The 12182-nt window shown below is 40.9% G+C and overlaps 1 protein-coding gene across 5 annotated transcripts in view; it reads right to left on the reverse strand.

The window, feature by feature from the left end:
* Positions 1–1630: 1630 nt before the first annotated feature.
* LOC140127722 (acyl-CoA dehydrogenase family member 11-like) overlaps positions 1631–12182 on the reverse strand; it is a 39134-nt gene continuing 28582 nt past the window's right edge. For all 5 annotated transcript variants that reach the window (XM_072148733.1, XM_072148753.1, XM_072148773.1 and 2 more), the window contains 7 exons: positions 12031–12130; positions 7416–7556; positions 7241–7333; positions 4676–4783; positions 4349–4520; positions 3251–3317; positions 1631–2915 (listed from right to left, as the gene is read on the reverse strand). In XM_072148733.1, coding sequence (XP_072004834.1) covers positions 2789–2915; positions 3251–3317; positions 4349–4520; positions 4676–4783; positions 7241–7333; positions 7416–7556; positions 12031–12130 — 808 coding nt within the window. In that variant the 3' untranslated portion in view covers positions 1631–2788. The remainder of the gene's footprint in view (positions 2916–3250; positions 3318–4348; positions 4521–4675; positions 4784–7240; positions 7334–7415; positions 7557–12030; positions 12131–12182) is intronic.

Consider the following 12182-nt stretch of genomic DNA (forward strand, 5'->3'; position numbering starts at 1 on the left):
AACTATGTGGTTAACAATGTCTAGCAGCTGCCTGGCATTCAGTTGAGATGAGTAATGTATATGTGGGGGTTATTTCGTTAATTTAACTTTTTTAAGTAGGTTAGTTAGAAGTTATTACTGTGGATCCGGGATTAATCCCAGACATTCTCTATTACAGTGATGGCGAACCTTTTAGCGATCGAGTGCCCAAACTGCAAGCCAAAACCCACTTATCTACCGCAAAGTGCCAACATGGTAATTTAGACCAATATTACCTACATAAGGGCCAAATAATACTGCCACATGTTTACCACCACTATTACAACAACATAAATAGCATCATGCTTAATATTACCACCATACAGTAATTTATTTTATTGCTAATATTGAACATTATCGCCATTTAGTTATAAATGTTTGTGCCATGTGTGAAGATTTGGCATAATGTAAGAGATACTAATTCTGCTGCTCATATACAATAGAGCCGTGGCGCTTCCCAGACACTTTTATTCAGTTATTATTCACTTTTATTCTAAACTAAATCAAAGCTGTACATGTGACTGCACCATTAGACCTCAGAGTGGGTTCAATTGTGGCAATAACACATGCGTTATTCTCAATCACAAGAATTTAGGTGTAATTTAGGAGATATAGAAGGTGAAAGCAGCGCTGCAGGGGAGCAGAGGGAGAGGGATACAGGGGCAGGGACTGGATGTGACAAGAAAGGTGACTTAATGAGGTCCAAGTCAAATCTGGTAAAATAAAACAAACTACCATAGCAGGGCACTGAGGGGATTGGGGACTCCTGTTTGGCAAGATCTCTCTGGGGCAAAATGGGTGTTGTGGGGTGGAGGGCACACTAAAACACTAAAGGCAACTGTTTAACACTTTAGTTGCTGCTTATACTAGAGTACCTGACCTCCCCTTCTCATAGTGAGGGACTGCATCCTCTTATCTTCATTCTTATCTTCAGACAGCTGCCTGCTTGCTGTACACTCCTGGCCTGCAGTCTGCTCCATCTCTTCTTCCTGTGCTAAAGGTCATTCAGGAGGAGGGAGCAAAGAGGGAGGCAGTGACCCATCAGAACAGGTCAGCTGCAGCCTGCAATGTGTAGCTGGTCTCCGGAGGGCTGCTGTGTGTAGCTGGTCTCCGGAGGGCTGCTGTGTGTAGCTGGTCTCCGGAGGGCTGCTGTGTGTAGCTGGTCTCCGGAGGGCTGCAGTGTGTAGCTGGTCTCCGGAGGGCTGCTGTGTGTAGCTGGTCTCCGGAGGGCTGCTGTGTGTAGCTGGTCTCCGGAGGGCTGCTGTGTGTAGCTGGTCTCCGGAGGGCTGCTGTGTGTAGCTGGTCTCCGGAGGGCTGCTGTGTGTAGCTGGTCTCCGGAGGGCTGCTGTGTGTAGCTGGTCTCCGGAGGGCTGCTGTGTGTAGCTGGTCTCCGGAGGGCTGCTGTGTGTAGCGGAGCAGAGAGTGCTCTCTGCTCTGCCACTCCGATGCACAGAGAAGCACTGGAGCTCCAGCACGTAGCAGCAGCTTCTGGTCTGGCCGGAGCTCCATTAGTAAAACACACACGGTGGAGGACGATGGCATGCGTGCCAGCAGAGAGGGCTCTGCGTGCCCTGTCTGGCACGCGTGCCATAGGTTCGCCACCACTGCTCTATTATAACGAACAATAACAAAGCTTTCCGAGGGGTCATTAGACAACTTTATGTGTTCTGACAGCTCGCTCATGCCATTCTTCTAGTGGAATCTTCTTTATTCCTATGTACTGATGAGGCGTTGAGAGCCTGCTACTAAAATCCTAAGTACTAACCTACAAAGTTTATAATTATCATCTACACTAATCATTTAAGCAATTTTGTAAAAAAAAAATTTGGTTACGCTTTGAGGAAAATGCACACAGGAGTGTATTACATTCAATAGTCTATAAAGCTAGAAATGTGGCTGAAATTTGTTCAAAAAAGTGAGGTAGGGAGATTGTACCACATCTGTCGTTTTTTATGGTAGATTTCCTTTAAAATCCAACATAATAAACCAGGGACACTTACTCAAAGCTCCAGCCACTGTGACTTTGGTATTCATCTTATATTTGTTATCCATGGCCTCCTTTATTTCTAAAATCAACTTTTAAAATTCTGTCAATGAGCCTGAGGGGTGCTGGTACAGAGCCACTCGGTGCACTAGCTTCACAGGCTGTTAAAATGAGCAGAGCAGGTCTCCCCCCTCCCCCCCTACACGTCCAGAGGCAGAAGTGAGAGAGCAGGAGGTTGGGTGAGACGTTCTGCTCATTGTAACAGCCTGTGAATATATACAGCACTGAGGGCTCTGGTAACAACCCAGAACAGTCTATTTTAGAAAGGAGGCAAAGGATAACAAATATAAGATGATTACCACAGTCACGGTGCCTGGATTTATGCATTAGTGACCCTGGTTTATCATGCTGGATTTTAATAGTAGATATCCTTTAATAAGGACTTACAGGCATGATATGTCCTTGTGCATATAGAAGTGTCTATAAATAACCACTGAATATTTGACCAAAAAAAAATAAACGCAATTACATGACTTGATAGCATTTTCACTGTTTTAAATTTCTTATTGGCTATAAAGAACTATAATTGTTAGTGTTTTATCTTTAAACCACATCCTTATCACATTAGGTTTTCCTTTTTATATTTGTTTTTACAAAAATTCTAGATGGTAAAAACAATTGAATGGTTTCTAAGGCCAGGGACATGTTCACTGCAGCTATTCTGCAGTGGACCTGCCTTTAATAATAGGTCAAATTGTTATAAAAGAATGAAGGAAAATCGATAACTTATAGTTTTCCTTTCAATAAAGGGCTGTTCTCATACACAAGCTGTCTGTCCATGGACACTGCATCTGAGTTATAGCATCCAGAAGATTCAGCAGTATGTACCGGACACAGATCTTGTTCACTCCATCTGTGAAAGAGCAAAAAGAACACATTTAAAATTAGCAATACACACATTTGACAGTCTTTGTTGGGACATCTTAAAGGGAAGGTGTCAGCAGCATAATTTATTTATTTTTTTCTTAAATGGCTTGTCCCACGAAGGCAAGTTAGGCAGGCGGCCGCGCATGACCGTTCTGCCCCATTAATCTCTATGGAGCTGACGGAGATCGCCGAACGGCGAGTGTGCGATGTATACACTCAGCGGAGGCAAAGGGGAGGGGGGGTATGGATGCAAAGTATCAGAAATTAAAATCAGAAAAAAGTCATACATTTTATTGGCGACACGGTCCTACTGAAACTTACCTTTCAGCACAATACACGTCTGATTCTGTTGCCCCAGCCCAAGCTGCATGGTCCACAAAGAGACAACCTACATGGGATGAGAAACACCATAATTGTGAGACATGTACAAGTTTAACTGTAAATGCATTATGTCAGTCTATGATAATGAGATCTGCCTAATATAAGGGGCTTATAAGAATTACTGATAAACCATTAGTGAAATGGTAATTGTACCTTAAATGACTGCGTGTTTTCGTGTATACCACAATTCCTGATCCCAACTTTAAAACAAGATTTTGTCGGCATCTCTAAGTGCAAGCTAGCCTGAAATGCAATACATTTCTCACTTGTTTGTGGCTTCTAAAGCGCCCCCTGGCAGGAAGTATGTGACATGCCCTTAGCAGAAAAGAGGGTTAAACGTGTATAAACAGAAAAACATGGCGTTTTTCAATTCTTCCCAGAAAAAAAAGTTAAAACAATAGGTTGTACTGTAACCCATTTCAAAAAATTTTTAAAATTTAAAAAAGTGAAAACATGAAAAATATTAGTCTTGACCTAAAGTAGTTAAAGAACAACTGTAAAGTATAAAAACCTTTTTCCTAACTCTGCACTAAGCAATTTTCTAATTTGCTCTAATTAGCTATCTGAAAGTGTTTAGCTGCTATCTGCTGTTTTACCTTGTCCCCAGGCTAATCTCCATTTGCCATGTGAATGGTCACAGGACAACTGGAGACAAGAGGAGTCTGGTTGGAAAAGGGCAGTAGTAGAGAAATGCGAGAAAACAGGACTTAACACATGCATCAGGTTGTCCAATTACTAAAAATGCTGTCCTGATTCATATGATTGCCCTCAGTGCTCTGGCCTCAGTGCCCTTAGCTGATGTCACAACCAGGAAATGCTTCAGGAATTGCGGAATATGATTTTATAAGAAGGTATGACAGATATATCAGGATGTATCTAAGGCTAGGAAGAAGCCAGCAGCATGATGCAGGTATTGTTGGAGTTGTTGTTAAAGGCTCTCTCCAGCTGTGCTAAAACGGATTTTTCTCAGTAACTTTACAGTTATGCTTTAAGATGTGCTTTCAGAAAACAATATGTGAACACAGTGTCACCACTTACCTATGTAGATTTTAGCAAGGCTGTAAGCAAAATCTCGGGCTGCTAGTTCCATGAAGCCGTTTCCTCTCATGCCTGCCTTCTGTGTAAAGTCTTTTAGGTTCTCCAGAGCTTGGAGCAGTCGAGAAGTGGATTTGGACAGAGTGGGAATTGTAGATGACACTTCTAGTTTTTCCTGCAGTAAAGAAATACACATAGCATACATAGAACAGAAGTCTGTGAAGATCAGCTCATCCTGTCAGCTTGCATTAAAAATACAGAATATCAAGTAATCCCTACAAGACTTGTGTAACACTGGGTAACGCTGCAATTTAATAGTCAGATATTTACCTGAGCAGAAGCAAAGAAGGCACTTAAAACCTGTCCTTGGCTCTTCATGACTGACCGCAGGACATCCAGCGATAGTATATTGGTTGTTCCTTCCCAGATTGTTAATACCTATCACAGACAATCTATAGAGTGAGTTATGGAAATACAGGAGGAGTCTGGAAAATCTATCTGTTGAGTTATCATAGTTCTTTTTTTTTTTTTAATCAGATAAATTTTTATTTGATTTTTACTTTTAACACATACAAACAAGTGGACATGTGGTACATTTTGCACAATATAAATCACTGCATAAGGAGATTCTAACAGACTTTGCCTAGCATCAGTTTACATCTCCAGCAGTTACAGCAAGACCTTATGATATTAATTTACAACAGGAAGTAAAAAAAATAAAATAAAATACAATGAAGCAATACACATGCCCAAAACGAAATTTAAAAGCCAATCTCCCCCCACCCATCCACCCACCCACCCACCAGAGTCAGCTCCCAAAGGAAGGGCCTATACGCTTCAATATACATAAGACTAATTATCCTTCTATGTGGCTAGCGACAATTGGTACTGCAGGCTTGCTCTAAGTTGGACCAGTGGCCTTGACGGCAATCCCGGTATATCCATCCATTTCCCCCATATTTTCTCACATTTTTTAAGAGAATTTCTCTTCAAATACGAACCATATTCCAATCTAATGACATTGTTTACTCTATCTATATATTCCCTAAAAGATGGAGGCCTGGGCCTAATCCAATGCGCAGCAATTAACTTTCTAACCTGGTATAGAGATCGTTGGATCCCTATTATATTAGAGGATGAAACACCGTTTAAATCCAAAATACCCAATAAACAAGCATGAGGTGTTGCTGGAATGTTAGTTGAGAACACTGTACCCAGCAAATCTAATGCTTCTTTCCAAAGATTTCCTAGATCTCCACATTCCCACATCATATGTAAAATGCCCGCTTCTTCAATCCCACACCTAGGACAGGCTGAGTCTCCCCGGACCCCTATTTTAAACAATAATTGCGGTGACCTGTATGCCCTGTGTAACATAAGAAGGTGAGACATCCTGTAGGACTCACTCGGAGATAGAGCAGGCACTATTTCTAAACAGTCAGACCACTGTTCATCTGAGATAGGTCCGATGTCTCTTTCCCACTTAGCCCTACATTTAATTGGTACATTATCCACTGTTTTATTAAGCAGCACCGTGTTATAAAAAGAGATCAGACCCTTAGTTGTATTAGTCAGCAACACTCTATTCAGGGCTCCGCACGGTCCCAATGTGATAGGAGTCAAACGATGTTGAGTATCGTAAGCATGGCGCAGTTGCAGATATTGAAAAAACCAGGCTCTAGGAAGTTGATAGGATGTACTGAGATCGTCAAACGTCTTACATACACCGTCACTACATAAATTCTCTATAGTGAGAATACCCTTTTCCTCCCAGGGAGTGAAACCCTCTAAACGAAAGATTTCCGGGAGCGCTGGATTTCTCCATAGGGGACTATAGGGGGTGAATTTGGGTATACCCATAATGTCCTTCACCTTGTTCCATACCTTCCTCATAAGAATTAAAGTGGGTTTTTTAGTATGTACTCCTCCACCAAAATTGGCCTCCAAGGCATGCGTAGGGGTGGGAAACCCTGTCCACGCAGTTATCAAATTACCTGCTGCATTAAGCCCTTCTTTCTTACCCCAACCCACGAAGTGTTGGACCTGTGAGGCTAAGAAGTACAGCCAGGGGTTGGGAATTGCTAACCCCCCCTCTGTTTTACCTCTCTGGAGTGTATCCAGGCTGATACGCGCCTGTCTACCTTTCCAGATCAGCTTACGGAATAAGCCTTGTATTTTATGAAAGTTGTGTTGCGCCACCCATACCGGAGAATTGTGTAAGACATATAGGAGTTGCGGCATCAAGACCATTTTAATCAAGTTGCCTCTTCCTACTGGGGACAAAGGCAGCTTACACCATGTTACTATTTTCGCGAGCGAGCGAGAGAGTAGAGGTTCTAAGTTATCTTTAATATAGTCTTTTGGTCGACCAGTCACCACCACTCCCAGATACTTCATTTTGGCTACCACTTGCAGAGGGCCTAAAGTTTGGGGGTTCCCTGGGATTGGGTCTAATGGAAGCACCACAGACTTATCCCAATTAATGTTAACTCCGGAGTACTTTCCAAAGGTTTTGACAATTTGCATGGCTCCAGTTAATGACCTATCCGTATCTCCCAAATAGATAAGAAGGTCATCGGCATAAAGGGAGACCCGTTCCTCTCTCTCCCCTCCCTTAAAGCCCCTCAAGTCTGCGGTAGCTCTAAGTGCAGCTGCAAGTGGCTCTATTGCCAATGCAAATAGAAAAGGGGAGAGTGGACATCCCTGCCTCGTTCCCCTCTCTAACTGAATTGCCTCTGAGACCAGGCCATTTATCTTTATTCTCGCTAAGGGATTGGCTTATAACAATTGAACCCAACCAATAAATTGAGACCCAAATCCCAGCTTTCGCAATACAGCCCATAGAAACTCCCACTCCACACTATCAAAGGCTTTGGCAGTTATCATAGTTCTTACTTGGGCATCTCTTAGGATAGCTGGGAGACCTGTGTCCTCCATGTAACCCTGTCCCCCAAAGCACTCCAGTCCTTCTGATATGACGGCAACAGCCTACAAAGTAGTAATAATTAGAGAATGTTATTATTCTGAGTTATAATAGGTGTACCTTGTTAACAAGTCTGATCTAGATTACCTGCTTCCCTGTGTAGAGCTTGGCAATGGGAGTTAGAAGCCGGAGAAGATGTTGGTCCTGTTCAGTTGCCATGTTTGTTTCTTCCAGGCCCAGTAAGCGTGCAGTCTCCATAAGCAGAAAAAAGGCTCCACGAGCTTGTACCTAAAAAACAACAAATACAAAAGTAATAGGCTAAGATCAACCAAAATGTGACTAAGGTTATCTAAGTAGGTGGGATAAGGGTATATTAAAGATATCTGTTAGCAATTTTTGTTGCTATCCAATAAAGACTACACAGAGAATGGTGTCCTTATACTGCTGTTACACTGCTGTTGTCTTATGTCTCTACACAAAACAGCTCCACAGTGATGGCCTTTGCTCTTAAAGTAAAGGTTGTACAATGTTTTGGTTGAATACTTCAGCAGTGACTTAAAGAAGACAGTAAGTGCTGTGATGCAGCTCAATGCAGAGAACTAAAAGCACAGCAGTGTGAGAACAACACCCCCATGTCCTCGGTGAAGCTTTAGTACAGGAATAGAAATCCATTTTGTGCAGTTTAATTGATTCTAGCAGCATTAAACTGCTAACAGATTCCCTTTAATAGTTTACCCTACAGAAATCTATAAAGAGCCTTTTTTTTCTTTTATGAAATGCTAAATGGCAGTACTAAAAGCTAATTACCCTGCTCTGGTTCCCTGTTCCTGTGGCCCTGTGTCCACTCTCTCTATTAAAACTCCTAGCTGAGCTGGAATTGCCGGCAGTTACATGGGACAGAAGCACTGGAGGGGCAGTCAGAGCAAGGTAAGTACCTATTTTTTTTTCTTTCCTCTGCCACAGCCCCCAGTGAGTTTCCAAATAAACTGGAAACCCCCTTTTAAAAAAAAAACATAAAAAAAATATAGAATTCTCTACATATTTTGTGGTTGCAATTGATTAAACACATGGCTTCTTTCTCCAATATACAGTACCACACCTATGCACAGGCTGTACATGGTATTGGAGCTTTCAAAGCCCTGACAACCCCTTTTAAGTTTTAGTTACTTCTTAAAAATGCTTCTCAAAATGCAGCCGCTGCTGCAATATGCTATGTGCAATCGCTATACAGGCAGTCCCCGGGTTACATACAAGATAGGGTCTGTAGGTTTGTTCTTAAGTTGAGTTGGTATGTAAGTCGAAACTGTATATTTTATCATTGTAATCCCAGACAGAACTTTTTTGGTCTCTGTGACAATTGGATTTTAAGAATCAATATTAACAATAAAGCTTCATTACAGACACATTTGATAACTGTTACAGCTGATCATTGTAGCCTAGGACTAAAGTACAATAAATTACCAATATCCAGAGGTCCGTTTGTAACTAGGGGTCGTATGTAAGTCGAGTGTTCTTAAGTTGGGGACCACCTGTATTATGGATAGGCCCTTATTGTATCATTAGCATTTCAACGATATATTTCATACAGACCCTTAGATCCCTTCCAGCATGTAATGTCATACCAATGTCACACTCCTGGGAGTGAAATATTCCATGCTGCTATGGACCGGACATATGTTAGAACAATTAAACTTGCATTTAAAATGAATAGCGTGGATTTCTTGGATCATGTGGGATGACTAATGGTCTAGCCACTGCGATTCGCAGACATGAATTTACTAATTCATGTAAAATAATATACTTCCAGCATGAGTACTGCCCTTATCTGTCCCCCTTTCATCTTTCTCTAATAAGAACAGTCTGGCTGTGTTTTGGAGAACACTATTAAACATCTTTATAGAGGACAAGTATTTTCTATTCTATGTTGTGTTCAGAGCTTTGCACTTATTCATCCCCATCTTTAGCAAACTGTTGTGAATGAGTGAGTTCACTCTTTGTGATCCTGTAATGTGGTCACGCATGCACAGTTCTCCTCAAATTCTTGAACTCTATTATGGAGATTTTCAGAAGTCTCTTGGGCAACTGGAACAGTTCTGCTCTATGTCAACCAATCAGAACTCCGCTTTCATTTTCCCACAGCTGTTTATAAAATTTAAGCTGAGCTCTGATTGGTTTCCATGGGCAACTAGAACAGTTTTACTTCAAAAATATATGATAAATCTCCCCATATATATTCTTGCCTCTGGTTGCTCAATTACAGTGCCTAGTAGAGAGTACATGTGGACCATGGGACACAGATATATGTGCTTATATGACATAACTAACAGGGATCTCAATTTATCAATCCTGATGAAAGGATTTGGTCAAAAAAACAAGCACAGAAAGAGTAAACATATTCAAAAATTGTAATGTATTATATGTATTATATAATGTAATATATCAAGTGATTGATATGATATAAGGTTGGTTACCCTATAACTTGTTGGATCCATGGCCACCTGTTTTAATGGATGTTTTATCAGTCGTAACTGGACAATACTATAGGCACGTAAATCATACAAGCAAACATAAGAAGCTTTTCAGAGGGTTATAATAGAATACAGAAATAGAAAGGGAAAGCTGTACAGAAATAAAGCCGACAAAGACAGCAATATGGACTTGCTTTAATTACGTCTATTATGTATAAAGTGGGGGATACGTCTACATGGTCATGTATAAAAAGTGGGAATAAGTCAGGGGAAGAATAATGTAGTCTCAACATAAAAATTCCCTAACCTTCATAAAAGTTAGACTACACCCTGAAGTTTATTGAAGTTTCCCATACATCACACATGGAAAAATAGGGGGTTTTAAACCTTAAGTCTCTCACACTCAAAAGCATCACAGAAGAACTAACCACTAGTGATAGTAGTCACCTATAGTGAGACTACTTTGAGAAATAGAGGTCTGGTGATTCTGTTGCACTAAAGCCCTCTTAACCACTTAATGACTTGGCCCTTCTTTTTGCATTTCCATTTTTCACTTTGCACCTTTAAAAATCTATAACACATTACCCAGCTGTGTGAGGGCTTGTTATCTGTGTAACAAATTGCAAAAGGAACTGATGGTATTTATACCGTATAGTGGGAAGAAGAGTTAAAATTCCAAATACGGTTAAATTGGTGAAAAAACACATTTGTGCCACAAAGCTGTGAGCTGATGTTTACATAGATACCATTTTAACCCTTTCACAACCCATGACGTAATGGCACATCACTGGTCAGCTGCGGGTGCATGGAAAGGGCTCACGGCTAGCACCGATCGCGGGTGTTAACCTGCACATCCCTCCAGCGAAGCTGCCGGCGCCTTCAAAAAGATGGCGGCACTTGGGCACCGCCATCTTGCCGAGGACCGCCGCTCCCCGTTACGTCATGGGGGAGCGGCGATCCGTCAGCCCTGGGTCTTCCGTAGAACCAAGGCTGTCTCGGTTTAATCCTTTCATTACAATGTGCTATCAGCACATTGTAATGAATGAGGAGGAAAATCCCCATATACTCCCATACTGTAGTATGGCAGTATATGGTAGGATCAATCGGACAACTTAGGGTTAAAGTACCCTAGGGAGTCTGAAAAATAGTAAAAGTAAAAATTAATAGAAATTTTTTAAAAAATGTATAATAAAAAAAACTAAAAATTCAAATCACCCCTTTCCTTAGAACTGATATAAATAAACAGTGAAAATCATTAGGTATCACATTAGGTATCGCCGCATCTGAAAATGCCCGATCTATCAAAATATAATAAAGTTTTTTCACTGCATTTAAACCCGTAACAGAAAATAGCGGCCAAAGTCGAAAATGGCACTTTTTTGTCCATTTCGAAAAATATAATAGTGATCAAAAGGTTGTACAGTCCTAAAAATTTTAGCATTGAAAACTTCATCAAAAGTCGCAAAATATGACACCACCCACAGCTCTGTACACCAAAGTATGAAAAAGTCATTAGCGCCAGAAGATGGCAAAATAAAACAAAAAAATTTCTACACAAGTTTTTAATTTTTGTAAATGTATGAAAACATTATAAAACCTATACAAATTTGGTATCCCCGTGATCGCTCCAACCCAAAGAATAAAGTAGACATGTCATTTGCGGCGCACAGTGAAAGCCGTAATTTCCAAGCCCACAAGAAAACGCAGCAAATGTGGTTTTTCACCAATTTCACTGCATTTTGAATTTCTTTCCCGCTTCCCAGTACACGGCATGGAATAATAAATACCATCACTATGAAGTGCAATTTGTTACGCAGAAAACAAGCTGTCACAGAGCTCAGCTCTGCTGCCTCACCTAATCAATAAAATACACAGTCATCACTGCTATATCACCCCTCCCCTCGGATCCAGAGCTTATTCTTGTTTGTAGAACTGCTTCTTTCTCCTCTGCATGCTGTTGAGAAAAGTGCTGCTGGATCAGGAAGTGCTTTTGTCTGTAGTGCTGTTTGCCTCCTACCCCACCCACCTTCTCCTGCAATACCAGAGAAGCTAGAGGAATCTACCAGCCATAGTCAGGAGTTTACTGTCAGATCCAGGGACAACCACATTTTAAACATCAGGGCTGATAGAGACAAGTTGCAATTATAGCTGTGAAATGCTGTATTTTTTGATGATAACATTGAATTAGAGAATTATTTTTTATGTTGAGTATATTAAAGAATCTTGTCTTCCTGGGAATTCCCCTTTAAATTTGATTAACACAAAATAAAAAACATTATAAAAAAAATACTTACTTCCATGCGTGCCATGGTCTGTATATGCAAAGGGTGATCCTTTATGAGTCTGCCAAATACAAATCTCTTTGACGCATATTCCCTGGCCAGATTAATCACCCTAGATTTGAAAAAAAAATTGATTACAGACTCTGTATATAAGGTGCATAGAT

Source organism: Engystomops pustulosus, chromosome 1 (genome assembly GCF_040894005.1).
Source record: "Engystomops pustulosus chromosome 1, aEngPut4.maternal, whole genome shotgun sequence".
Lineage (NCBI taxonomy): Eukaryota > Metazoa > Chordata > Amphibia > Anura > Leptodactylidae > Engystomops > Engystomops pustulosus.